The 27,801-nt window shown below is 54.1% G+C and overlaps 9 protein-coding genes across 9 annotated transcripts; 4 read left to right on the top strand and 5 right to left on the bottom strand.

The window, feature by feature from the left end:
• Positions 1-1,932: 1,932 nt before the first annotated feature.
• On the top strand, positions 1,933-3,093 carry J4E84_008014 (uncharacterized protein; the record flags this gene model as incomplete). The annotated part of the gene is made up of 1 exon (XM_049390592.1): positions 1,933-3,093. One exon carries the CDS (start codon positions 1,933-1,935, stop codon positions 3,091-3,093), a length of 1,161 nt encoding a protein of 386 aa, XP_049241693.1.
• A 1,111-nt stretch (positions 3,094-4,204) lies between these two features.
• J4E84_008013 (uncharacterized protein) lies at positions 4,205-5,074 on the bottom strand (the record flags this gene model as incomplete). The annotated part of the gene is made up of 2 exons (XM_049390591.1): positions 4,205-4,605; positions 4,654-5,074. 2 exons carry the CDS (start codon positions 5,072-5,074, stop codon positions 4,205-4,207), a joined length of 822 nt encoding a protein of 273 aa, XP_049241692.1.
• Positions 5,075-8,546: 3,472 nt separating this feature from the next.
• On the top strand, positions 8,547-8,999 carry J4E84_008012 (uncharacterized protein; the record flags this gene model as incomplete). The annotated part of the gene is given in 2 exon segments (XM_049390590.1): positions 8,547-8,554; positions 8,573-8,999. 2 exon segments carry the CDS (start codon positions 8,547-8,549, stop codon positions 8,997-8,999), a joined length of 435 nt encoding a protein of 144 aa, XP_049241691.1.
• Positions 9,000-9,682: 683 nt separating this feature from the next.
• J4E84_008011 (uncharacterized protein) lies at positions 9,683-11,581 on the top strand (the record flags this gene model as incomplete). The annotated part of the gene is made up of 1 exon (XM_049390589.1): positions 9,683-11,581. The coding sequence occupies one exon, from the start codon at positions 9,683-9,685 to the stop codon at positions 11,579-11,581; it is 1,899 nt and encodes a 632-aa protein (XP_049241690.1).
• Positions 11,582-11,962: 381 nt separating this feature from the next.
• Positions 11,963-14,216, bottom strand: J4E84_008010 (uncharacterized protein; the record flags this gene model as incomplete). The annotated part of the gene is made up of 5 exons (XM_049390588.1): positions 11,963-12,093; positions 12,209-12,787; positions 12,833-13,207; positions 13,253-13,476; positions 13,525-14,216. 5 exons carry the CDS (start codon positions 14,214-14,216, stop codon positions 11,963-11,965), a joined length of 2,001 nt encoding a protein of 666 aa, XP_049241689.1.
• Positions 14,217-15,138: 922 nt separating this feature from the next.
• J4E84_008009 (uncharacterized protein) lies at positions 15,139-15,873 on the bottom strand (the record flags this gene model as incomplete). Its single annotated transcript, XM_049390587.1, has 1 exon — positions 15,139-15,873. One exon carries the CDS (start codon positions 15,871-15,873, stop codon positions 15,139-15,141), a length of 735 nt encoding a protein of 244 aa, XP_049241688.1.
• A 1,941-nt stretch (positions 15,874-17,814) lies between these two features.
• On the bottom strand, positions 17,815-19,418 carry J4E84_008008 (uncharacterized protein; the record flags this gene model as incomplete). The annotated part of the gene is made up of 4 exons (XM_049390586.1): positions 17,815-18,898; positions 18,947-19,176; positions 19,227-19,288; positions 19,349-19,418. 4 exons carry the CDS (start codon positions 19,416-19,418, stop codon positions 17,815-17,817), a joined length of 1,446 nt encoding a protein of 481 aa, XP_049241687.1.
• A 586-nt stretch (positions 19,419-20,004) lies between these two features.
• On the top strand, positions 20,005-25,297 carry J4E84_008007 (DNA-directed RNA polymerase II subunit RPB1; the record flags this gene model as incomplete). Its single annotated transcript, XM_049390585.1, has 2 exons — positions 20,005-20,361; positions 20,432-25,297. The coding sequence occupies 2 exons, from the start codon at positions 20,005-20,007 to the stop codon at positions 25,295-25,297; spliced, it is 5,223 nt and encodes a 1,740-aa protein (XP_049241686.1).
• A 1,640-nt stretch (positions 25,298-26,937) lies between these two features.
• J4E84_008006 (uncharacterized protein) lies at positions 26,938-27,798 on the bottom strand (the record flags this gene model as incomplete). Its single annotated transcript, XM_049390584.1, has 1 exon — positions 26,938-27,798. The coding sequence occupies one exon, from the start codon at positions 27,796-27,798 to the stop codon at positions 26,938-26,940; it is 861 nt and encodes a 286-aa protein (XP_049241685.1).
• Positions 27,799-27,801: the final 3 nt, after the last annotated feature.

Genomic DNA, 27,801 nt, shown 5'->3' with positions numbered 1-27,801 from the left:
ATCAGTCTTTGCCATTGGAAGCACCGTGATAATATCCACGGCTGTTGAATCGGGCCTGGGGAAGAGGGACTGTCTCCTCAGCGATGATGACTTGGAGCAAATCCAACTCAAGCTTTATGTTACGACGATACTCTTCGTTTTGACAATAAGCATCGCCAAAAGCTCGGTCCTACTGTTCCTCTATCATCTAGCAGATAGCACACTACGCAGGGCAAGCGTCCTACTTGTTAGTACACTGGTTCTGATATGGACCATTGCAGTTCTAGCAGGCATGGTCTTCCAGTGCGAGCTACCGACGCCGTGGCTGGTGTGGACGGGGAAGTGTATCCCCTTGGTAAGTCCGGTTGTCATACCGTGACTGAACGCGTTCTAAGTATAGTACAGATACCTTTCTGGATGATCGCCACCATCACGGATACTGTTCTAGAAACAGCCGTGATCACTCTCTCGGTACATCACATATGGACACTGCGGGAATCCTACCGCCAAAAGACCTTGGCGACACTACTGTTGTCCATGCGCTTCATGTAAGCAAAGGACCTTTTACTCAGCTGAGACCTTGCTGACATTCTGTCTAGCTTAGTTGCAGCATCTGTCATTCGTCTGGTCTTCCTTCGACAAGCATATGATCGCAACGGAGACCCCGCTTTCGACTCTTTACCCTACGCCGTGGTCACACAAGGCCAGACGACACTAGCCGTTCTCATCGTTTGCAGTCTCTGCCTCAAGCCATACTCTCGCTTCCAAGCATCCCAATCGCCGGCCCCCAAACCCAAATCAAGACACTCGAAAAATTGGTCTGGTAGCATCACCATTGGTGGCACGCCCTACGAATCATACAAGTCGTTCCCACAACCGATCATACGAGAACCCCTGCTTGCTATACAAGCGAGCATGTCTACACCAAACTCGCCGGCAGGTTCCAGGCACTCGCTGAATGAAGATATACTGCTGCCAGATACACCGATACCCGCGCGATCTGCTAGAAGACCTCCTCGGCCTCCTCCACCAAGTGAGGAGCAAAGACCGGATCTAAGTATGTTCACTCGAAGTCCTACTACACAGCAGGCGCCAGTAGTGACGAAACTTACTGTTTGTCAAGAGAGAGAAAAGGGAATGGACTTGAAGTCAAGGGGCTTATTGATCCGATAGAGCACATGTATCTCTGTTCGTTCAAAATAGTTATAATGTATTCTGCTGAGCGGTTGCGACAAGTAGCTACGATGAATAATGCATTAGCCGATGTACCCTCAAGAAAGCAGTCGCTTCAGTAGTCTCGCGTACAACTCATTCTCATGAATATAAGGAAATGTTCCAAGCTCTACAGGATTCCTATGTGTATGTTGGTAGTAGTATGTATATGCAACGAAGCGGTAAGTAGGGGTAAAAAAGCGAACACCTGCATGTCTTCCGACGCACCGACCACGCTCAACACCCATTACCGAGCACATGCAACAACGCAGTCAGACGTCTTCTCCGAGCTAGCAGCAACGGGGACTAAATCTCAATAAGCATATCAGCGTACAAAATCTCCCAGCATGTACACACGCAGGGTAGCTAGAGGCGCAAAAACTTACAACCTTATGTAATGAGACACCAGAAGCAGCGAAGCAACGTCAAGAAACCGTCGACGTTTACGACTTCCCGAACGGGATGGATGCCGAGGGTACCGAGTAGTTCGGTACCTAAATGGGCAGTACAGTACACACTGCACTTTCTCAGTGGCTTGAAATGCCTGCTGTCAATCGTCCAACAAGGTACTTGGCATGCAGACGATAAAATGCCCGACGTCAGAGCCGCAACTACATTGAGAACTTGAGGACATCAATTGCAGTCCAACACAAAGTAGCTAGAGACAACGTCGTACGAGTCTCTGAAGTCCATAGTATCTCTCATTGCTTCCAACCCACCTCCTCTCTCTCTCCGCCCATCATGGCGACACAAGCATTCGACCCCTCGCACGTCGACCTCACGACAGCCGACAAAGCCGAAGTAATCTGCTACTTCACCGTGGGCGAAAACGAATACAACGGCATGCTCGGCGCGCGTATCTCGTCCATCTTCGTCATCGGCTTCGTCTCAACCCTCGTAACCTACTTCCCCGTCATCGCGCGCAAGAGACCGTCTTGGAAAATCCCACTCGGTCTCTACACCTTCGCACGCTTCTTCGGTTCGGGTGTCATAGTCGCAACAGCGTTTATCCACCTGCTTGATCCGGCGTACGAAGCAATAGGCCCGGGGAGTTGTGTAGGAGAAAGCGGAGCTTGGGCGGAGTATCCATGGTGTGCAGCCATAGTGCTGACATCTATCATGGCGGTATTCTGTGTAGATCTAGGTGCGGAAGTATATGTCGAACGGTATTTTGGCGTGAAGAAAGAAGAGAGCGAGGTTTCTAACAACGCGTTTGTTCGCTCTGACTACAACAACACCATCGGAGTCGCACCAGTAGCAGCCATGGTGGACCCAGAATCCAACGATAATAACCCAAGTCAAGACCACCAAAACGGGAATCAACAAGACCACCACCGCAAACACACAGCAAGCCTGCGCAGCTACCACTCCTCATCCTCCCTCTGCACCACCTCAACCGCAGCCCGCCTCTCCTTCGCGCAGCAAATCGGCGCCTTCCTCGTCCTAGAATTCGGAATCATATTCCACTCCGTCATCATCGGCCTGAACCTCGGCGTCGTCGGTGACGAATTCAAAACCCTCTACCCAGTGCTAGTCTTCCATCAATCCTTCGAAGGATTAGGAATCGGGGCTCGCTTATCCAGCATCTCCTTTCCTAGCGACAAGGCCTGGATGCCGTGGGCGCTTTGTGCCTTATATGGGCTCACGACGCCGCTGGCTATTGCGGTGGGGCTGGGTGTTCGGACGACGTATCTACCGGAGAGTAAGGTTAGTTTGATGGTGCAGGGCGTGTTGAATGCGGTTAGTGCGGGGTTTTTGGTGTATAGTGGGTTGGTGGAGTTGTTGGCTAAGGACTTTTTGTTTGATAGGGAGAGGACGAGGGATTTGGCGAGGTTGGGGTTGATGGTTGGGTATGTGTTTCTTGGGGCGGCGGTTATGGCGCTGATTGGGTGGTGGGCTTGATTGGGGGAGGGTTGGTGGGAAATGTAGGTTTGTGGAATGGATAAGTGGGTCATGTTGTAGATAGGAGGTATTCAGATCATTTCCACAATCTAAACCTCTCCTGATAATGCATCGAAACAGATCACATTCCCTCATGCCTTGAGCCCATATACGCTTTCAGGTCTCCTCAGAGTACAAAGCCTTCATGTTCTGCAGATCAGAAATAATCCTATCGATCTGATCGACATCCTCCAACTCAACCACCTGCTGATAGATGCCCGCAACGCTGATATTCCAGTCTGTCGTCTCATCGTAGAACGAATCATACGACGTCACTGAAGACGGTCGCAGGGACAACTCATCTGAAGCCCCTACGGGCGGCGGACCAGGCGAGGAGAAGACAGAGGAGTGCGAGGGCGACGGCAAGAAGCCTACGGGTGAACTTGGGGAGCGGAACGCGAGTGGCATAGGGCGGTCGGGCGCTGACGTTGTCAGTCAACATGAAGTTTATGAGGGGTTGACGGGGATGTAGCATACTGTTAGGTGGGTAATCGCCTCGTCCACCAGGTGAACCAAGGGATGTCGACCTCAACGCTTGTGATTCTATCACTTTTTCTCGCTGAAGGTGAAGTGAAGGCGGCAACTTGTCGATCCGCGGACTAACTGGCGACGAGAAAGAACGTGTAGGCGTCGTAGTGCCCCCATGTGTGGGCGTGTCGGCGGCAGCTTGTCGCTTGAGGATCGTGGTACGGGATTCACTAGACGTAAGAAGCAGATGTTAGTTTGTGTAATGTGTGACTGCAGCTATGACATGTGTATCTAGAATATGGGTGGTATTCTGGATGGTTATGAAACGCTGCTAGTAGTAGTAGACATGGGCGAGAAGGTAGGTGGTAGTGAGACGAGGGAGGGAGAGACATGGCAGAGGCATCTAGAACATTGCGTGACACCAGGTCGTGCCCGGACAACGCAAGTTCCCAATGCGTGCGCATCTATGGAGGAGGATTTGTGAAGTGGGCTTAGCGTACGAGGGGCGGATGTCGTGGACGTCGCGGCAGAGTTCTTCGAGGCAGAAGTTGTTGAGGCGGGAGAGGTTGTAGCCCTATTCAGTATTCACATTAGCCGACCATATTCATACAACGGGTGCCGAATGGAGACTCACGCGATCAAGACCTAGCTCTCTCAGATATTTCTTGGCCTCCTGGAAGTGCTCGTCGCTCTCCTTGATCCAGTAGCCGAAGAGAGAGAGGTGGACGTCTGCGATGGTCATGTTGCGGACTTCGTCGGCGTATTTCTTCACTTCTTCTTGACTGAAGTTGACGTGCAGGGACTCGTTGCGACGGTGGCGGCTGCTCGGTGTGGGACTCGCAAGGTCGTGGGCGACGTGTGTGCCTTCGCATTCTCCACATTCGTCTCTGAAGCGCCGATTATCGACGCTATCGTCGTAGTCATATTGAGAGTAGTCACCTGGGTCGGCGGTGAAGACGGTAGGGTGGTCGTGTCCGAGGCCTTGGAGCTTCACAAACTTTCGGTCTAGGGACTTGTTAGTTTAGGGTTGGAGTGGAGGTCGAGGGTACGTACGACGCTCGCGGATCTTTTCTCTCTCGGCAACAGTCATGATATTACTAGGAGACGGAATGTCCGAGCTGACGAGTGTGGTCTGCTGACTTGCGCGCTCGGTCTCAACGCTTGTGTCTCTGCCCTCGGACTCGGAGCTCATGACCTGCGTCAATGGGCTAGTACTAGCGATACTGCTGCGGTTGCGCGCGAAGAGACTACCAAAGTTTTTGATGCTACTCTTGCGAAAAGCCTGGCGCTGTGCTTGGTCGTCGCCATTATCGCTAGTGTTCTCCTGCACTTTGGGAGGTTTCGGAACGAAGCTGTCTTTGCGATGCAAATTCTTCTGTGACTTGGCAAGCTGAGGGTATAGCGACGGTACTGATTTTGGCGAGAAGTTGGTCGCTGCCAGCGTCGCTTGCATCTGCGCGTGCGGGAAATCCATGTTTTGAGTTCGGCGCGGCGGATACGTGTGCGTTCAAAGGGAAGGGAAGGGAATGGAGATGGCGCTGAGAAAGAGACGCGGATATAGACGTGTTGGTACGTAGACGACGTGACGGCGTTTGTCAAACTGCGATAGTGACCAAAAGGTAGCTTGCGCACTGACGTCAAAAGTGAAGGTGAATGTGAGCGTGAAGAGGAGTCGATATCGCTGGGTGACGTCCCAATTGAGCGATTGCGCGGCCATTAGCGGACAGTAGAGGAAGATTGAAAGAGGGGGAGAAGATGTCAGGGTCTACCACGCGTACAACTTCTCTCAAGGTTCAAGCAGTGCTGAATCCACTTGAGATGAACGTGAGTCGATGCGAAAAAGAGCATTCCATGATAAGGTGAAATAATGGTCTTGTGTTTTCCTGGACTTTCAGCGCTATCTCAGTATTTGAAACACCGGTGGAGTGTAGGTTTCTGAGGATGTCGGTTGAGTTTTCTTCCATGATCTCGCCTTTATTTCTTTCGACGAGAGCAGCTGCGCTCTCGTATATCTTGTAAAGTCTGGTTGAGACCGTCCGACCGGAGCGTGCGGTAGCATTCTCGTCATTTAGAACGCAGTTCGAGAGGCTTCTTGCCGGTCTGTACCCTCAATGTCAGCTGAGCATCTTTCGACAAACTGTGCAATCTCCTGGAGGGACTTACTGCTTCGAGCGGGATGTTGTCACCTTCGCACATGACGAGAAGCGTAAAGTCTGGCAATTTGCTGCATGAAGTCTGAGTCCAGTTGTAAAGCATGTTCAGCGGACGTGTAAGGACCTGCGATGTCGGAGGACTCGCTGTCAATGATCCGAATTCGCAATGCGCTGAGACAAGGCTGAACACTATGGACTTCAGGAAGACTGGCGTTGGAATCTAAGGACGTGACACAACTGTCGTGTGGAAGATGACCGACTGTGTTGTCGCCCAGCTGTATGGTTGATCACAGAGCATGAGATTAATCCTCACATCGGCTTCAGGGAATGATGAGTGTCAGCGAATTGGTGCTGGCATGAGGGGTGACACCCATGAGACAACAAGACCAGGGTAAATTCGACGGAAAAGCCACTCATCTTGTGAAAGAAGTATAGTTGACACAAAGATGGAAGGAGACAGTATGCGAATCGGAACCTCGCTCCTGAGACGTCCTAGACTTCCTCTTGCTCATCTTACCTACGTCCACACAGGCTCGCCTAATCCAGGAAACGAAGAGCAATCGCATCTCATCTGATGCAAGCTCCGAGTCTCCATGTGATTCTCACTAGTGAGAGAGAATCAACAGCGATAGACGGTCCAATTCACGGCAGTATGTAGGGTGATCAGGTGCAAATCCAACATTGTAGACGTCCCACACGGAGTGTTGGCTGCATCCAGAGGGCAAGTCATGCGCAGACAAACAGGTAGTCTTGCATGGTCAGGTGAAGTTCAATGGAGACATATGTGCAAGCTGGAAGGGAGGGAGGGTCTGACGGCGGCTGTTGAGGGTGGTCCCGACGCAGAAAGTTCCTTGGCGACCCGCCCGCGGGCGTCTTCCAAGTTCCTGCTCCCCGCTCAAAGGGCCGATGCAACAACACGTAGGATCGACTTATCTCGGTCAATAGCCGTTGGCAGTCAAGCTTCACCTGCATGCGGTTTCTTCTTGGACCTCGTCTCGGCGATCCTGACCCTGCTGGCGGCCCGAGCGTCTGTCCCGCGGCCTGCGATGACTGCGACACGCAACATTTCCTATCAACTACCCGAACGGCTCAAGAGCAATCTGCAACAATCTCATCGCTTACCATGACCCCTCACGGACGCGCATCGGGTTAATCTAAAAAGGCTCTTTGACGCACGACTGTGTCTACAACTGGTATGGCATTCGTACACTCCCACCAGTAGCCTGCATGGATCAACCTCGCACGGCGCTTATGGGTGTTACACAACACTGCACAACGGTTTCTGCCGCGAGCAAGATGGGCCATACCCACTTTTCAACATCCTCGATATTGCGGCGCAGTCGTCCTTCATCAGACGCGCCGGACACTGCCCTAAGTTCTAGGTCGTCATGGTGGACAGGTTTGGCGTGACCTTCGACCACTCAGGCATTGGGGGCCAACTCTGATCAGCGAACTCATGATCCTAGCTCTAGGCTGAGCGCCTCGGGAACGAGAACTGGAGGAGCTTCAGGGCAGCGAACCACACACAAGAACGCCTTCTTCTTGTGGTCTGACATCAGGTCCGAGGAACTTACCTACACCTCGAAACGGGCAGCGGTCATGCTTAGGTGAAGGGGCTCGCAGGCTGAAAAGGTGCTTCGTCGCGCTGATTCGCTAGACCATGCAACAAAGTTGAGCGAATGGGGGCTGTGAGCCGCCTTGCGTCGAGACCGAACCACGACAGCAGATCCCAGCCGTTCAGGACAGCACCCGATGTTGGTCCACCCCCCGGGTCCCCGTTGTTGGCACTTCCTATCCTGCAGGCGCTGCTCTATATGAATTGCGGCGTGGTTGATGCAAGTTGTCCGCCGTCAGCCAATGAAGCGCTAACTTTAGCGCCCCCGCGAGTTGGGTCGCCAATCATTCCCTACTTAGCCGCATATCCAACGTCCTTCATCCTTTAGGAGCTTTCCGTGCCATGTCGCGACGGCGGGGTCAGGACAGGCGGCTCTCGAGTCTTGACACGCGTTAAGACCAACGGGCGTAGTCCCACATTGCCACCTCAGTAGCAGGAATGCGCAGATAGATCTGTCAGCTGTAAACGGTGTGGTACGCACCGTCGCGGCGCGGATGACGCGTGTGTGGTGCATTCATATAACAAAAGTGTAGCCTGCAGATCATAGGTTGTACCGCTTTCAGCCCTCTGTTATCGTTCTGTTTCGTTTGGGGGCGCAGCTTTGGTCTCCTCTGCCGTCTGATTTACCCAGTTGACCGGTCTCGTTGCTACGCCGCAATACTCTCCTTTCGGTACTTACGTGTCTACGGGTGCCGCCTTCTTTTACATCCTTCGCCGCCGCCTTTCCCGCGCTTCTTTTCGTATCGTGCGTCTCGTTCGCACTATCACACAACGCCTCCGCGATTTAAGATTACTACCTTCATTGAAAAGCTTGTCCCTAACTTGGCACTGTCACACCCATAGACATGGCTACACTGTCGGTGCCGTCGCCTAGCCTGGGCTCGGGTTCATTGGGTGCCAGCATCCACAGACCGCTCTCCACTCACGGGCTGCCAAAGCAGCCGCGTACAATGTCACCCGAACGACCACATCGTTTCTCCGCAAAGTCCACAAAGAGCTATCCTCCTCCAGCTCTTGTACACACTCCTATGACACCACAATCCCTGGGACCAATGTCTCCCCCACCTATGTCAGCAAAGTCTTTCGGCACCTTCATCGACTCGGAGCCGTCGACGCCAGCCTACTCACCAAGGATGGACCACCAGTGGGACGACTCATCGGTGGTCCTAGTCCGTCCCATGTCCTCGTCTTCTGAGCCCTCCAGCCCTACTGAGCCAGTATGGCGCATGTTACAACCACTGCCTGTGAAGGCCCCACCAAAGCCCAAAGCCAGCACCGTCAGAGCTCAGTCCAAAGAACCGGTCTCCTCTGCCAAGGAGATTTCATCACAGACATCGCTTTCATCGCACCCTACTAAGCAGGCGAGCTACGTCAATCGCCCCCACGCGATCAAGCTAGCAAGCCTATCACAACAAGATTTCCCCCCGAAGAGCGAAGACATTCCACAGGGTGATGTTACATCACCTCAGCCGACAGCCAGCACACCCACGGCGGCCGCCTTCGGGAAACTGGCAAACAAGATGAAGTTGATGCTCCGGCGTAAGAACACGAACGCAAAGAAAAAGGAGAAGAAGAAGCGAGAGTACGAAGAGGTCGACCGTATAGAGGATGTACACTGGACAGAGATGTGACCTTCACCTCATACCAAATGTTCCGAACATCTCAAAGTCCGACGTCTATTGCTACACACGGAGATGGAGAGGAGGCTGGACGCTGCGATTCCTGGTCGGTGTATCGTACGAAAGCATCCGGGAATTAATACAAGGCATCGGTGTCCGAAGAAAGATGGAACTGTATCAGAACTACACATCAAGACTGTTGCTTATACTCGTCCGGTCAGATTAATGAGCTGCTGGCCACCAACATCACTCTTGTCGGCGTATACGTGGCGTACTTGATGTTTCCCTTTGGTTTTGGGAGGCGTTTTGGATCCTTATGGCTTTCATGAGTTGCACAAGCAAGTAACGACGATACCCAATCCTTACCATAGCCTATTATTAGCAACTATCTTTTCATCACTAAAGTCGTAAAACCCACTACCGATGACCATGGAGCGACGAATTCTGACTAGAATCATCTATGGTGATCAAGCTGAGAGCAACAAACAGCTTGTATACCACAAAGATCTTGCCACCATAAGCCAGTGCATGTTTTTCTGGACTCATTGTTCTCGTGCCAAGCACCTGCCCTACTGCTCCACGTGAAAGGGCGATCAAACTAGCGTGTGCACAGACCATCAAATCTAAGCTCCACAACGCGAAAGAAGCAGAACACATCTCACCCATCTTGCGATACAGGGAACACTGTAGGTAAAATGATTCCAAGAAGGTTGGGAAGCGCCGTACGGCTCAAATGCGCCGGTAAAGCACAGCCTCAAACGCGGTTACAGAGGCCACTCGCGGTGACGACCCGTGCTTTACGGCCACACACAGCACGCGTTCATTCAAGTCCGTTATCACGTGCTCTCTCGCAGACAAGACTCCTACAAACCCAGCCCAAGAGTTCAAGAACCAATGGAAGAGACACTACCCTCTTCAACCCGCGATGGAACCAACCAGCCAAGGACCCCACAACCACACTCCTAGAATCACGCTTCCCAACCAAAACCGTCCTTGTACTCCTCACCCTAGGCGGCCTAGCATACTACTTCGTCGACATAGTAGAAACCGACTGGACAGACAGCGTCTACGGCGCCTTCGAAACCGGCGACGATGCCTCCCAACTCGCCCAACCCCTCCACTTCTACTCCTCGAAAGAAGAAGTCCAACACATCCTCGACTTCCACATCCCAGACCCCAGCGCCCCGATGAAAGACCCCGCCGTAGCGAAGTTCTTCTCAGAGCAATTCGACAAGCTATGTTACGGATGGATGATGACGCCCGATGATTCAAAGAAGGGCGTCGAAGGCATGCCAGACGTGCAAATGCCCATAACACACGGCTGTCGGTTCCGCAGCAACGAGCCATGTGAGGATTTCTTCGCACTAGGAACGTCGCCTGGCCCCGGGCAGAACCTGTGGAATTACTGGACTGTACTAGATGGGCATGCAGGACGACACACGGCATTCTACCTCCAATGGACACTAATCCCCATGGTATCCTCCGCGCTCAGCACCCTAACACCGCACGCCTCCAGCCACCAAATCGAAAGCAGCATAAAAACCGCCTTCCTCGCCACCGACAAAAGTATCATGTCCCGCGCCAAAACAGCCGCAGCCTGGTTCCCCGCCGCCAACGCCGCCGCCATCGCCGCGCTCACACCCGCTTTCTCGGGGTCCTGCGCGCTACTCGCTGCATTCGATCCCCAGTCCAACAAACTCCGCGTCGCCTGCACAGGAGACTCCCGCGCCGTCCTCGGCCGCTGGGACCCCTCCACATCCTCCTACACGGCAATCCCCCTCTCGGAAGACCAAACCGGCTCCAACGCTAAGGAAGTAGAAAGACTAAGCAAGCAACACCCCGACGAACCCTCCGTCATAGACCCCAAAACAGGCCGCATGCTAGGCATAGCCGTAACCCGCGGCTTCGGCGACCACCGCTGGAAATGGGATAACGAGACTATCAAAGCGTGCCAGCACAAATTCTGGGGTACGGCGCCCAGACCGGGGAATCTGAGTCCCCCGTATATGACGGCGGAGCCTGAGGTGCAGGAAACGGCTGTTGTGAGGAGGGAGCCGCGCGATGGGATGCTGTGTGGTGATGGTAGGGCAGAAGGGGGGAAAAGCGATTTCCTCATCCTCGCTTCCGACGGTCTTTGGGACCGGATTTCGTCTGAACACGCCGTCGAGTGCGTGTCCCGCTATCTCTCCGCGCGCGCCCGTGGCCAGGGTTCTGTGAAGGCCGACCCGGAACTCCTGCGCAACCCTCCCGTTTTCCCTCAAAACTTCTCTAGCTTGGACCCGGGTGTGACGTGCGACCCCGCGGCCGGCGAAGACGTGGATTGGAAAGCGGAGCCTGAGTATTTTGCGATTGAGGATGAGAATGCGGCGGTTTGTTTGGCGAGGAATGCGATGGGTGGGAATAGGAGGGGGTTGTTTTTGGGGGTTTTGGCGGGGCCGGAGCCGTTGAGTAGGAATGCGGTGGATGATACTACGATTATGGTTGTGTTTTTTGATAAATTGGAGGAGGGGAAGGGTGGAGGTAAGGGGGGCAAAAAGGTAGAAGAGAATAGGAGCGGGGACGGAGAGAAGAAGAAGTGGTGGTGGCCGTTGTGAGGGACGACGTGACGGAATGCAGCTGCTCGAAAGACAAGGGTTCATATGATGAGATATGGATGGCTTCCTAATTTCATTTCAGACCTGAGATGCCAGCTAGTAGATTACAGAAAACAGAGCAAGAGAGTAGTGATGTTGATATCCTCCCAATCTTAGTCAGTCGGGCCGAAAACAACGCCTTCCACGCCTTCAGCCTCAGCTATGCAAATGCTCCTGATTCATCTGCTCAAAAGGACAAAACCCCAAAAAGAGATAGTGATATCACAGCCCCCCATCCGAAAAACGCAACATACCCGCCCTCCGTCCGAGTTTCCTTATCTCCTCATCTTTCCCATCCCTACCCACATCCTTCCCCGCTCAAACCAGGAACTCAAACCAATACTACTGTAGGAAATCGCGTTGAACGTTGATGAAAGCGCCAGGCCCGCCGTCGTCAGCGAGTTCGGTGACGAGGGCCTCGGTTTGTTGGATTAGGCGTTCGAGGGCCGCGGAGGAGGATTTGCCGAGGGAGACTAGGTGGGGGAGTTAGCATGTATTCTCTGAGTATGTGGAAGTGCGGAGAGGTCGTAAGAGGCTTGCCGTCCTTGCAGGACATGACCTCCTTTTGACCTCAGGTTCTGTACGTACCCAAAATAGCGCTATTGAGTTCCTCAGCAACAGGCGCACGCCCCGAAATCTCCAGTAAAGGCGCCAGCGCACTCTCCCGCGCATCCGCATATGCTATAAGCGCAAACGTATCCTCAAGAGCACGCTTCACTTCCCGTCTTGGGTCGTTGGCGAACTCGGATTTCAGCTCCATGCCATATGTTATAGTTTCGCTTGTCGCTCGTTCGCTCTTGGCTACTTTATCTTCCATGTCGTCCTCGTCTCCGACTTCCAAGTAGTCGTCTTGGTCCTTGTTGTCCCAGCTGGGTGGTGGGTTGTGTACGCCTAGTTGCTCGTCGAGCTCCATTTCGAAATCGTATTCTTCTGTTGCGGTTGAGTTGCGCTTGTTGGGATTCGAAGCGGTGGATCGTTTGGAGGATGGTGCTGGTGCGGATTGGCATTGTGCGTTCAACTCTCCGCATCGTCGGATCATCTCGATGAACTTTCGGCAGCGGAGTTTGAAGTAGATGTTTTCGTTGTCGCGGAGCACTGAGGGGTAGTATGCGGTGGTGTGCTTAAGCGCCTTGTCAATGTCGCCCTCAAGAATTGCTGTCCGTATCTCTGGGTTCTGTTAGCATGCATTCGTACCCTGAGGAACGAGCTTACTTTGTCGGTTCAGCGCATCCAGATCTTCCACTGCTGCTCGGTATGAAACGTCTGTCTCGTCGTTGTTTGCAAGCGCTCTTGCTTCCTCGACAATCTCATCCGAGAAAGCTCGTGTAGTCTCTACATAGCCGTCGTGCGCCAGATATTGTCCCACCAGCTGATGTATCAACGCATCCTCGCCTCCCAACGCACCCGCCTCTGTTTTGGTCCGGGCAATTTCAGCTTGTATGGCGGCCTTCTCGTCTTGTACCATCTTGTCGATATCGAAAGCGAAGGGTTCTTGGCCAAAGTTGACGCGCACCATCTCGCCGGGCTTCTTCATGCCTACAGTGGGATAGTACGGCATATTGGGTTTCAGATCTCGGAAAGCCGTCCCTGAACTTATTAGTACTATCCATATCCCTCATTTCGCATACTCACCTTGCATATGGCCATTCTTTGTGAAGAACGCAGTATTTGTCCGGAAGTTGATGCCACAGCCGATGACATCCAGCGTGCCAAACTTAGGCCCGTATGATTTTCCAGAAGTGGTATTACTAAAGACCTGGCCATCGTCGCCATGGTACGCATACGAGTCAGGTTCCCAGCCCGGTATCCTACTGAGGGCGACTTTGGGTCCTGAAAAGCCTACTCCGATCATCCTACTGCACTGTGAATTAGCGTGTGCATTACAAGGTGCCAAACAAACATACCCGTCTTTCCCCTTAGAAACGACAGTAACCTCGTAGTAGTAGATCCCACACTGCCGCGGCATGGGAAAGTCCGCGCGAACCGACGCAGCTTCATCGTGTGTCTTCTGTGAGCCCGAGAACTTGGCCAGCCTCTGACCATCCTCCAGCTCGAGCTGAGGAAACCTGTCTGCGTCATTCCACCGTGTTGGCCATGGCGCTACCGGCTCATCCACAAAGACGGGCGCACGCTCTACTATCTCATGCGTCAGACCGCGATGTGACGGCGCCATCTTGTGCAGATTGACGCTGCTAGAACTAGTAGACAGCGAGCCTGCATTGGACGAGTGCGTTGACTTGTATTCCCGCTGGGCGGCCAGCTTCGCCTTGTGCGCCTCTTGTAACTTCTCGGCGTGCTTGGACCCGCGCAGGTAGGAAGGCACGAAGAACGGCGGTATATCCTGTGTCGACCCTCCCAAGCCATGCCAGTAGCCAGACTGGCTGGAGTATGAGGGCAGTGGCCCACCGGCCCTTCCGAAACTTGTAGACATGTGGCCGTCGGCGTCGATGGAGCGAGAGAGGCGGTTCGGGTGCGATGTTGAGCCGCTGTTGGCGAGATGTGCAAAGGCGCCGGATCGGGTGGGTTGTTGGAATGAGCTATTGCTGCCTGCCGATGCAGCAGCTACTCTGGCGTAGCTGTCCCTCCGAGGATTCATAGTGGTCGATAGTGGCGCTGCTGCCAACTACCAGCGTGTTCGGGCGGACGTTTGGAAGCGATCGCAAAGGGCGGACGCGCAGACTACGCGAGTAGTAATGGTCGAGCGGGCGGTCGTAGTCGCTGACGGGGTTTGGAGACGTCCAACAGCGCAGTGACGCGTGGGCTAGCTGTCTCTGGCGCCGAGTGAATGCGGTACTCTGTGCTGGAAGGTGCCAACGGCAAGGGCAAGAATCAACGGCACCCGGGCTCCTGTGAGGCGATCGTCACAAATGCATTCATGGTATCATCAGCGGAGGATTTGCTGCAGGAAAGCTAGCGAAGGTGTGCTGGGCAGGTTGTACGTCAATGAGGTCCATGGGCGGAGGTTTGGATGCGCCGAGCTATCGGTGGAGATCCCCGCGATCCACGGGTACGATAACGCCATCCAGGTCACGCTCATCCTTGACAATCATCATACTATGAGCTTTCAAAAGTGGGCACTCTACAATCTGAAGGCGCGAGAAGATACACTGTCACGTTAATGTGCTTTGGCACGGCATGCTTGCGACACCCGCTACCGAGGTTCCCAAGATGCATGGACAAGTACTTGTAGTTTGACATAGATATTCAATTCTCTCCATAATGCTATGCAAAGCCCCCTTTCCGTCTCTATCCGGATTCCACATCCGTATCCAGTATTTGTGACGTCCATTCACAACATACTTGTGCGCCGTACACCATGCTGCCCGTGGCAAGCCAGTGACGCCCCAGTTGGCGCCTTTTACGTAGTAATGCAATGCGCTCCCTCAACGCCAAACAAGACAAAGGAAGCAAGTCGATATAGTAAACAGGTAGCAAGAAATAAAGTAAGGCCGAGCCGCAAGAGGTGCAGGCTGTAGCAGGAGTACATCAAAGGAAATGAGACCAAGAGCGTTCGTGCCTCAAGCGGGAATAGGAGCAGGAGAGCTTGCTATGCCGTTCATGGGCGTTGGTACGGGTGTGCTGTCGCCGTTCAGTCCGCTCTTGTCGCTGATTGCGCTGCTCTCGTCCTTCAGTTTGGAGTCGCTGGTGCCGGTGCTGTCGCTCTTGACGTCGTCGGCGAAGGCGCCCTTGCGGCCGGGCTGGTATGTAGGCACTTGCCACATGACGCCGGTGAAGCTGCGGACCTGGAATCCCTTCTTCTCCCAGCGACGGCACTTGGCCCCTGACCTGTCGAGGGCGCGCAGACGCTCGTTGATGGCTCCCAGGTTTGCCTTGGGGCCTGCCTTGTTGATGGCTGCGGGTGCTGGGAAGGGCCCCTTGGAGTTGGGGTCGTTGATCATGTCGCCCATCTTCTTCCTCTTTGGCCCTGGCTTGGCCTTGGATGGTTTGGGGGTTGCGCCTGCGCCATTCGCGCCAGCTTCCATCTGCGCAGCACTCCGCTTGCTGCCGGGCTTGGGGCCCTTCCTCTTCGAAGAGGGGGGCGCCAGCGACGACGGTGTGCTTCCGTTCATGTTGGGGGTTGAGTCGGCGGGCGTGGCAGCAGGTGAGGGCTCGTTAATCTGCGGCGCGGGTGTTGGTGGAGAGGGCTTGGCCTCTTCCTTGGGCGGCGTTGCAGGCTCGTGTGGAAAGTCTCGCAGAGAATCCGGTGACAGCTTGAGTGCGACGACGAGGGTCTTTGGTGATTTCGTGGTCATGTTCGCGTGCAGAGGAACGCGGCGATGATGGACGGAGATGGCTGATGTGGAGGGCAGCAGAGATGGTGGTGGTGATGGTTTGGCCTGCAGCGGTGAGGAGAGAAGACAGTGGCTCTGCCGGTCAGCGCGTTGGCGTGTCGGTGGCTAGGGTGAGCAGCAAGCTGGGTGAGCCGTGCTTCACAGGAAGTCGAGGTATCGTCGAGCTGATGAAGCGCGTCGATGCAAGCAGAGCGTGGAGAGATGCAGAGGAGGAGTGGCAGGGAGAGTGGGTGGTGACGAAGGTTGCCGCGAGGGCAAAGAAAGGGCTTCGCCGGCCCAGCTGGGGTGGTCGGTTTCCCAGATCATATTGGGCGGGAATCGTCGCTAACGTTTTCTCATTGTATTCCGACACTCCCAAGAGGAGGAGGGCGCACGGCCCCCAGTCACGCTAGCCGCATTTGTGCTCTGGATATCTAGCTGTCGCTGCTGGCAGTCAATTATCGCATGTGCATCGCGTTTTCCATTGCGTTCTCCTGTCTGTTCTGCCTGCCATGGTGTGCTCGGCAGGATGTTGGCGTTCGACTGGCGAGGTCCGTGTGGCATCGAGCTAAATTGCGCGTTCCATGGAGCGGCGGGCGGTGCGGTAGAAGCATCGCGCATCGCCCACCCGGAGTCTGACACCAACCCAACCTTTTCTTCATCCGAGACGCTCAGAGTCTGCAGTCCATCGGACATGGTTCTATACTTGGAATACCCTTACTTCTCCGGGGCTCACCGCACTGCGACGCGCCTTGCATCCTCATCCATGGTTCTATCGAGGCGCATCAGCTTGCACAGTACCGCTGACTCTCAAGCATCGCCCCTGGGCCTGATCACAATCCACAACCAGGGACAACGCCTACCAACCGAGGCCGAGTGACGTTTGCTAGACCTGCCGCCGCATCCATCGTCGCCCCAGCCATCCACGATTAATCTAGACAAATTGCAGCATTGGTGTTGCCTTAGCCTTGCCCAGCACATGTTCAAGGTCATCACCTTCAGATCAACGCCAGAACAGGTTTCATCGTCGTTTGTGTGATGAAGCGACGCCGCGCCACGCCATCCGAAGTCAATCCGTGCCAATAATTGTGGACTCAAACATTTGCTACCGCCTACCACATGGAGGAACAAGGTGCTACATTTTTCTCAACACAATGCGAGGTGGTTACAACACATGTAGTATGTGAAAATAGGTAGTCGCAACAACAAGACACTTTCAGAGCTCAATTGGATCTATCTTGCTAGTCGGCAGCAGGAGGTCATTCTTCATAAAAGAGAAGGGTGGCCACCTAGCAACCGCAAGGAAGTCAATATGTATTGAGTTTGATCGATATAGAGGATGCGCACTGTGTTGGGAATGTAGAGGTTAGGATTAGGACAACGCCATTGAGACGCTCGTCTGCAAAATGAAAAAAACATGATTGGAACCCCTTTGAGCCCACTCCGTAACGCATCATCAAACATCATGGAGTTAACAGTCACCCGCGATTTAGACGAACATCTACTTCAATCATGGGACCGAAGTATCTGAGGAGAGAAATCACGGTATGTTAAAAGAATATGGAAGCTCATTCGCCAACATGGCATTCGAGTCGCGGTGAAGAACAAGGTGGTACGCCATCCAAGAAAATAATCGAACACCCTGGAGTCTACGTTGACGTTGGATCACCCCTCCTTTGCAAAATTTGGGTTGATGTAGTCTGCAGACCTGTTCAGGTTTTTTCTTGTGTGAGGTGGTAGTAATATATTCATAAGATTTAATCCTTTGTCTATCAACCGCTTATGCAATTGACGATGTCTTGAGTTCAAGTACATTCCATACGGTGTTGTCATGTCGGCGCGCTCTTGCCACGCGATGCGTCTCAGCACTTCCTCCCATCCAGCTGGTAGCAACGATATTAGCAGCCGTCTATGCTTCGTTCATCAGCCTCGCCGTCTCTTCGTCCCGTTCACTGCAGTACCGTTAGCTCTCCTTGCCTCATCACCACTAACCGTCACCTCATCATCGTTCATCCATTCCTTATTAGCGCCAGGACTGCGGCGTCGGAACTGACCAGCGCCCACAGCCACCACCTCATCCTCACTATCGCTCGCCTCAATATCCAACAAAACGGGCATCCTGAACTCTGCGTCGCCAATCGCCGGTCCGAACTCCGTGGCCGAGGTCTTAACAGGGTCTACGGTGAGGACGTCGACTTCTTCGTCTTCGGCGTTTAGACGTCGCTTGTGCAGTTCCTCGAGAGGCTGGATGTCGAATTCGTCTTCGCGCTCGATGTATTCTACGTTTTCTTCTACTTCGACGAAGTCGGGGGCGAGGGCGGACCAGCGTTGGGGCTGCAGGATGGACCAGAGCCAGACGCGGCCCGAGTCTACTCCGACGGCGGCGACGAAGGGTCGGAATGGGTGCCACTCTACTACGGAGAGCTCTTCCTTGGTGCCTTCTAGAATCTTGACTAAACTGCCCTGGCCACGCTCCCAGACGTAGATGTGGTGGTTCATCCAGGTAGATGCTGTGACGTATTCGCCTGTGGGACTGAATGAGACGTGGTTCCACGAGAGCCTCTGCACAAGATCCTGGAACTTGTGCTCGACTTCCAGCTGCAGTGTGTCAAAGTCCAACTTTGGGTCACTCAGGTCGGGTAGGTGGAGTGTCCTGACAATGCGATCGCTCGAGTTGAGCACGACGTCCCTCCCTGATGGCGTCATGCGAATGTATACGATGATGTTGTTGGTGACCCTGAACGAGTAGCGGACGGCATGTGTCTCGGTGTCTATGATGTTCAGCCACCCCTTGTTGGTGCCTGCTATGATGTGTTGGCCCGTCGGTGTAAAGAGCGTCATGGTGGTCGTCTGCTTGGCGTCTTGTGCCGTCTGCTTCTCGGAGGCATTCTCGCGTTCTATGTCGGTTCGATGGGGCGCGGACGAGAGGGAGTGTTTGACGGGGACTTCCTCGGACATGTCGACGATGACGGGCTGGTCTTCGAAGAGGGCGGCTACGAAGAGCATGCTGGAAAGCAATTAGTCGGAGCATTGCAAACGTGACTCGTATGCTCACTGGTTCTTTGGGTGCAGCTCCGCTATGAAGATGGCCGCTTCAAAGCGGACGGTGCGCACCCGCGAGCCATCCTTCAAGTCCCAGAGCACGCACTTCCAATCCTGTCCGGCGCTGAGAAGATAGCGATCATTCGTCGACCAGCTGAGAGACTGGACCTGGCGCGTGTGGCCGCGCAGCTTGCGCGCAACGCCGTTTGTCTCAATGTCGAAGATGACGACGATGCCATCGTGCTGGAATCCAATCAGCAGAAATCACATGGCACGGCGTAACATTCGCGTACCCGTCCGGATGCAAGCAGGTCGCCCCGGTGGCTGAAGCGAATTGACGTCGAGTGGCCGCTGCCTGCGCGTTGTCAGCTGCTGCCTGGTGGGAAAAGTAACCTGGGAACAATGTCGAACTCACGTAGGCGGCCGGTGATGACATCGGGGCAGTCCTGCGCGAGGACAAAGGGATCAACCAGCGAGAGATTCATGGTGGTGCACTGCAGAGGGCGGGGAGTGCAGAGGAAGGAATTCAATTGGCAGCATCTTTACAGACGCGACTGGTGAATGAAGTCCATAGGCGCAAAGTGAGCAGCATGGAATCGGCGTGGTCCTGTCCGCGGTGGTCACTGCACGTGAGACTCGGCTAGTGCGTCAAAGCGCGGCCGCAACTCTTTGTCGCCTTCCGTCTCTTACAGCACGACGCCCTCACCACCACCCCACCCGCCATCACCAACGGCCGCTCTTACCTACTTAGAGCGCGTCTTCCACCTCGCCGACCCCGACAGTGCTCCCCCGAGCGCTTTTAATACGCGCGCACGCCTCCGACCCCGAGGCGCGACCCGGCGAGCCCCCGACCCCCGTCCGCCCTTTTCACGGGTACGACTCTTCGACCGCATCTCTTTCCGCGCGCGGCGCGCACTCAGTCTCTCACCAGGCACCACAGCTATCGACGCAGCTACAACGGCAGTCGCACCTACTACTTAATACGCGGAGGAACCGCCCGGCGTGGCCACCGCGACCGCCGACCGATAGTTCTCTCACCCGCAGTCCCTTTCAACTTCCACCACCGCCAGGATGCCTCCCGGCGCCCCACAGGTGTCGAAATGTCCGCTCCGGACGATCAAGGAGATCCAGTTCGGGCTGCTCTCTCCCGAGGAGATCAAGGCCATGAGCGTGGTCCACATCATCTACCCGGAGACCATGGACGAGCAGAAGCAGAAGCCGCGCGAGCAGGGTCTCAACGACCCCAAGCTCGGCACCATTGACCGCATGTACTCGTGCGCGACCTGCAAGGAGGACATCCAGACCTGCCCCGGTCACTTTGGCCACATCGAACTGCACACACCCGTCTTCCACGTCGGTTTCGTCGTGAAGATCAAGAAGCTGCTCGAGACTGTCTGCCACACGTGTGGTCTGATCAAGGCTGACTTCGTAAGTCTTCCCGCGGAAGACAGAGACTTCAGATCCTAGATTTTCGTGCTCATGCTAACTGCAATATCAGAACCATCCTGACTGGGCCGCCGCCGCCAAGACCAAGGATGCGAAGAAGCGTTTCGACAAGATCTGGCGCATGTCCAAGGGCAAGACCGTGTGCATGCAGGATGTGGACGACGGCAGCGACAAGAACAAGCTCCCCAAGATCGCCCACGGCGGCTGCGGCAGCAAACAGCCAGACTCTATCCGCAAGGAGGGTCTCAAGCTGACCGGCACCTGGAAACAGAGCAAGAAGGACGACGACGACGGCCAAGGCGACCGCAAGGAAGTCATCACACCGAAGCAGGCGCAGACTATCTTCAAGCTCATGTCTGACAACACACTCCAACTGCTCGGTCTGAACGCCGACTACGCTCGCCCCGAATGGATGATTCTCGATGTCCTGCCAGTACCTCCACCTCCGGTTCGCCCCAGTATCTCCGTCGACGGTACCGGCCAGGGTATGCGTGGAGAGGACGATTTGACCTACAAGCTTGGAGACATTATCCGCGCCAACGGTCGTGTCGCAGAATGTCAGCAGGAGGGTTCGCCTGCTCATGTAACGGCCGAGTTTGAGGCTCTCGTCCAGTACCACGTCGCCACCTACATGGACAACGACGCCAACGGTGTCCCACAGGCCATGCAGAAGTCTGGCCGACCGCTCAAGACTATCCGTGGTCGCTTGAAGGGCAAGGAGGGTCGTCTTCGTGGTAACTTGATGGGAAAGCGTGTCGACTTCTCCGCGCGTACTGTCATCACCGGTGACCCTAACCTGTCACTGGACCAAGTCGGTGTGCCCCGATCCATCGCACGTACCCTGACATACCCCGAGGTTGTCACCAAGTTCAACATCAGCAAGCTGACGAACCTGGTGCGCAACGGTCCTAACCAACACCCTGGTGCCAACTACGTCATCAAGGCCGACGGTGTCCGTCTCGACCTCAAGCACAACAAGAACCTCGACGACCTGCGGTTACAGTACGGCTGGAAGGTCGAGCGCCACATTGACGACGACGATGTCATCATCTTCAACCGTCAGCCCTCGCTGCACAAGGAATCCATGATGGGACATCGCGTCAAGGTCATGCCCTACTCAACCTTCCGTCTCAACTTGTCCGTCACATCACCCTACAACGCTGATTTCGACGGTGACGAGATGAATCTTCACGTCCCCCAGAGCGACGAGACCCGCGCTGAGGTGCAGAACCTGTGCATGGTTCCCAAGCAGATTGTATCACCACAGAAGAACCAGCCCTTGATGGGTATCGTGCAGGACACGCTTCTCGGTGTTTACAAGATGAGTCGTCGTGACAACTTCATCCCCATCGAGCAGGTCATGCCCATCCTCATGTGGGTGCCTGATTGGGATGGTATTGTTCCAGAGCCGGCCATTCTGAAGCCCCGGCCTCTCTGGACTGGTAAGCAGATTATCAGCATGGCTTTCCCACGCGAGGTCAACATTGAGAAGAAGGAGGCGGACTCCAAGCCCAATGCATACAACGACATCGTCGACAAGTCGTTCGCTATCAAGGGTGGTCAGCTGCTTTACGGTCAGGTCACAAAGAAGATTGTCGGAGCCTCTGCAGGTGGTGTTATTCACATCATCTTCAACGAGCTCGGACCGGATGCAGCAGTCAAGTTCTTCAATGCCTGCCAGCGCATCTGTAACTGGTGGCTTCTTACGTACGGTTTCAGTTTCGGTGTGGGTGACACCATCCCAGACCCTGCCACCTCCGACAAGATTGCCTCCGAAATTGGCAAGTCCAAGGCCAAGGTTGAAGAGATCATTGCGACGGCTACTAAGGACGCGCTTGAGCCCATGCCTGGTATGACGATTCGTGGTACATTCGAATCCAAGGTCCAGAAGTTCCTCAACGAAGGTCGTGAGGGTGGAGGTACCGCCGCCCAGACCAGTTTGAAGGACTTCAACAACGTTGTCCAAACTGTCGTCTCCGGTTCCAAGGGTTCCACTGTCAACATCTCTCAGATGGTTGCCCTCGTCGGTCAGCAAGCTGTGGAAGGACAGCGTATTCCCTATGGTTTCAAGTACCGGACGCTGCCGCATTTCTCGAAGGATGACTACTCGCCAGAGTCTCGTGGATTCGTCGAGAACTCGTATCTACGCGGTCTTACGCCTTCGGAGTTCTTCTTCCACGCCATGGCTGGTCGTGAGGGTTTGATCGATACAGCAGTCAAGACAGCCGAGACTGGTTACATTCAACGTCGTCTCGTCAAGGCGCTCGAAGATGTCATGGTCAAGTACGATGGAACTGTGCGTAACTCTATGGGAGATATTGTCGAGTTTATCTACGGTGAAGATGGTTTGGATGGCGCACACATTGAGAACCAGTCCATGGATATCCTCATGGCTTCCGAGGCCGACTTTGAGGATGGATACAAGCTTGACGTTCTCACGACGGACTACCCGGAGATTCCAGTGTCGAAGCTGGAGGGTGCTACTATGTTCCAGGGTGACGTCGACGTTCAACGAGCCCTGGACGAAGAGTTCGAGATGATCAAACTTGATCGTCAGACTCTCCGCAAGAATGTGACCGACGAGAACCTAGAGTCCTTCCAGTTGCCGCTCAACATTCAGCGTATGATCCGCTCCGCTCAGGCGCGGTTTAATATCAACCCCGAGAAGGCTGTCAGCAACCTACACCCCATCGAGACCATCAGACAGGTGCAGGAGACTCTGGAGCGATTGGTTGTCATTCGTGGCACCGACGAACTGTCAAGAGAGGCCCAGAGCAGTGCAACGTATCTGTTCAAGGCTCATCTTCGCGCTCGTCTCGCATACAAGAAGCTTGTCGTTCAGCATCGCCTAAACAAGGAGGCCCTGAACTATGTTCTTGGTGAACTCGAAGACCGCTTCCTCAAGGCCGCTGTCGCTCCTGGTGAGATGGTCGGTGTTCTGGCCGCGCAGTCCATCGGTGAACCCGCTACACAAATGACGCTTAACACTTTCCATTTTGCCGGTGTGTCTTCTAAGAACGTCACTCTCGGTGTGCCCCGTCTCAAGGAAATTCTGAACGTCGCTGCCAACATCAAGACTCCGTCTATGTTGGTCCGCCAAACAGACTCCAAGGCCAGCCAACAGGATGCCAAGCGCCTGCGAAGCACCATCGAGCTCACAACCCTCCGCTCATTGACACAAGCCGTTGAACTCTACTATGACCCCGACATTCAATCCACGCTAGTTGAGGAGGACCAGGACATGGTTGAGTCTTACTTCATTCTTCCCGAAGAGGACGAAGTTATTGAGTCACAGTCCAAGTGGTTGCTTCGAATCATCCTCGACCGCAAGAAGTTGTTGGACAAGAGTATCACCATTGGCGAAGTTGCCGGCAAGATCAAGGAAGAGTTCAAGCCTAATCTGGCAGTCATCTTCAGTGACGAGAACGCCGACGAGCAGGTCATGCGTGTTCGTTTCATCTGGGACCAGAACCTCCAGAAGGATGACGAGGATGAGGACGAGCGTGACGAGCGATGGATGCGCAAGCTTGAGAAGCATCTTCTCGATGACGTTACGCTACGTGGTGTTCGCGGTATCGAGCGTGCTTTCATCCGAGACCACATCACTACCGTTGAGTTGGCAGACAAGTCTCTTGTACACTCGAAGAACAAGGACGAGTGTAAGGAGTGGGTGCTCGATACTACAGGTACTGCACTGGCCGAAGTGCTTGCCATTGAGGGTGTTGATGCCACCAAGACCTACTCTAACTCTTTCATCGAGATCCTTGCTGTTCTTGGAATCGAAGCAGCTCGTGCTGGTCTACTCAAGGAGCTGGGTATGGTCTTGTCCTTCGACGGTTCTTACGTCAACCATCGTCACATGGCCTTGCTCGTCGACATCATGTGCCAGCGTGGTCTTCTCATGGCCATCACCCGTCACGGTATCAACCGTAACGACACTGGTGCTCTTATGCGTTGTTCTTTCGAAGAGACAGTCGAGATTCTCCTAGAAGCTGCCGGATTCGGTGAGCTGGACGACTGCCGTGGTGTATCTGAGAACATCATGCTCGGTCAGTTGGCGCCTATGGGTACCGGAGAGTTTGACGTCGTCATGGACAACGCCATGCTTCTCACCATGGTGGAGGACAACTCCAAGATGATGGGAGGCGCTGCTGGCGCTGGCAACTACCTGAGTGACGGAGCCAACACACCCTATGACTTGGGCTCTCCCACGTACGAGGGTGGCATGGGTGTCGGCTCTTATGATCAGGTTTCGTTCTCTCCTATGGCTGCCGCTGGTGGAGGTGACGATTCCGGTGGTCTCACTGACTATGGTCGTATGTACGGAGGTGGTGGTTTCAGCCCCGGCGGGTACGACGGAGGCAGAAGCCCGGGTGGTTCAGGCTTCACTGGCATGTCCCCTGGCTTTACCAGCCCAGTGTCTCCAGGCTTCTCACCAACTTCGCCTGGTTACTCGCCTACCTCGCCCGGTACTGCCAGCCCTCGTTTCGCCGCAACATCACCAGGATACATGGCTTCGCCTACATCCCCGCACTACTCGCCTACATCGCCTCGATACGGCTCACCCACATCACCGTCGTACTCGCCCACATCTCCTGCTGGCTACTCCCCGACGTCGCCTCAATACTCTCCCACATCGCCCAACTACAGCCCGACGTCCCCAACGTTCATGGGTGGCGCGACGTCCCCCGCGTACAGCCCGACTTCGCCACAGTACAGCCCCACATCGCCGCAGTACAGTCCCACAAGCCCTCAGTACCAAGCGAGCAGCAACAGGCAGTCTCCGACTTCACCCACGTCGCCGCAATACAGCCCGACGTCTCCTCGCTACTCGCCCACGAGTCCAGCAGGCTCCTTCTCACCTACCTCTCCGCGCTACAGCCCTACCTCTCCGGGCGGAGCGTACTCTCCTACGTAAGTACCCCTTTGGTCATAGTTGTAGACAAACCTCCGTTTATCTTGCACGTGCTAACGTTTATTTCCAGATCTCCAAAGCAATAGTTGGCTTGATGGCGATGTAGGTATCGGAGCCTTCTTTTTTCTCTCTCGATCTCTTCTTCTAGTTTTTGTGTATGAAAATGTTCTTTTCCTCCTCTCTCTTTGCCATGGATTGATGATCTGGGTGAGTGACCTCTTCCGGTGTGAAAATGTCGAGCAAGTGCCTTACCTGCTCCCCCTTCTCCCCCGAGAGTGTTCTCTCCTAGAACTTCATTCGTACATGGTCGCTCTACCCTATCACGGCTGGTCTCGTATGGCAGTCTCATGTTTGTGTATGTGGTATGCCGTTCCTTTAACTAGGCTCACGGCACTATTGTCACTCACATGGAATCTGCGCAACGAGTGATGGGGCTTCTTCCCTCTTTTCATGCTTTTGTGTACCACTATTATCCGAAGCTGCACGGTGTGTGGCACCAAAAACCTGCTTTTTTTGCGCGTTTCTTCTTTTACTCTTGTCACGCGGTTCAAGATTGCATACAAACACCCTGAGTTCCCTTCTACGCGGCTGGGGGTTGTTTCACGGGCGTTTAATCATTGCTTGCTTTTTACCTTGCTCTGGAAGAAAATTGCGCATTGGGCGTTTGATAGCGGAGCGTCTGTTTGTTGACTTTTGCGCGCCCTCATAACATAATCGGGGGCTTTCTTTTTTGAGAGATGGATGCTTGCGCATGTTTAGAAAGACAGCCCGCTATAAATTGCGTTTCGGTGGGGCTTTTTTACTTGCTGGAGGGAAAATGAGACGCATGAGATGGGAATATAGAGTCACGTTGTTGCGTTGCTGCGCGTTGGCTGAAGTCTGGGTGCTGGGTAGATAATTAAGAAGAAATATGACGATGTTATTGTCAATTGATGTTTGCTGCGTGTTGTGGTTTTCCAAGATTAGTCTCGGCAGCCGCGCGATCACGTGTCTTGGTAGTGGGCCGGCCTTGCATTTTCAATAGTGGTCGCTTCTTCACACTTCCACCTCACTCCATCCCCGCCCTTCCGGTTCCTGAACGCTGCACAGTATTTGCTACTTGTCTTTGCAAGCGACGCGAATTCAGCTCACTCGCGAAACCATGCAAAGGTAAAGGCGCCGCTCTTACTGGGCAACGGTCCGCGGTTGCCGTTCACATCAGCGCGGTGAATGTACTTACCTCCAGGTTGTTATGTTAGCAGGTGCATCACGATGAGTTCACTCCGCCACTATACGATGCGCGTCATTACCCACGTTCGGACGATCGAGCCGCGGCACAAGACCATCGACCGCCTATTTACAACTACAGGTGCAGTTCTTTCAGCATGCCTCGCTGCGTTTCACCAACGTCGCATGCAGCAGTCTACGCACGTCTTCTCTCAATCCACTTGGAAAGCTGTTATACGTCACCGACTAGAAAGAGATAGTTTTGGGATGAATCTGATTATACTTTGCATTTGCGCTACACGAAAACACAACCATCAGGCTCGCTATATTATGCTGGGCACCGGGTTCGCGAGAATCAAGAATAACACCAACCGCGTGTACAAAGTGTCCCTATAAATGAGGCTTTGGGTGTTTTGGAAACATGAGCGAACATGACTTCAAGAACCCGGACGCTCCTTGATCGATCTTAGGACTTTTGTATAGTCCGTCTTGCCCTTATTCGTCTTGAGATTGTTGGGATTACGCTTGGCCTTGGCGTCAAGGTCTGGATTACCTGGGGCTGAATTGCTCACAGCCTTCCGGGCGTTGAGAATAGTGGCAGACGCAGGGGGTTGGGGCGCGGCGTTTGATCTGTCCTCGCGCAAGTAACTTTTGTTTTTCAGCGCTCTCTCAAGGTTGGAGACTCGACGTTCCAATTCTTTGGCAGTCGCAAGCTCGCCTCTTTCGTACGCCTCGACAGACTTAGCCTTGACCTCCGCAATTTCCTCCAGGGCCTGCTCCTTCCGCTGGGAATCCGTCAAAGGGATTGCTGGAGCTCTGGTATCTTTGATCATACCATATGTGACGTTCTCACCCCAATTCATAAGATCATAGACACGGTTTGGGCCGTCCTTGTATACTGCTTTGGGGTGGTCTGTACATTGCTGCGATCTTACGCAGAAAGCATTCATGCACCTGACACGATAGACTTCACCCTCGTACGGAAATTCGATCCACTCTAGGCAAAATCCAAACTTGCCATCCTTGAAAGCCGCACGGTTCTTGGTGCCCTCGCCGGGCACGTGGTGGGATGAGTCGAAGCATGCGCCTGTGGCACCATTCTTCACATCATTGTTCCAATCTCCACCTCTCCAAATTCTGACCGTCTTAGAATACAGGTCGTCAAGACTTTTGATGATGGAGTCATCCGGTTGTGTCTGCTCCGTGAAGGTGAGTCGAGGAGGGAGTGGCTTGACCTTCGTCTCATTTTTGGACTCCCCAGCGCCGTGCTTACTCTTCCAATCCTTGAATAAGTGCATTTT

The sequence above is a fragment of the Alternaria hordeiaustralica genome (genome assembly GCF_023758085.1).
Source record: "Alternaria hordeiaustralica strain BMP 2776 chromosome Unknown scaffold_19, whole genome shotgun sequence".
Classification (NCBI taxonomy): Eukaryota; Fungi; Ascomycota; class Dothideomycetes; order Pleosporales; family Pleosporaceae; genus Alternaria; species Alternaria hordeiaustralica.
Note: the sequence above shows the minus strand (reverse complement) of the source record. Positions and strands in the feature narration are given on the sequence as shown.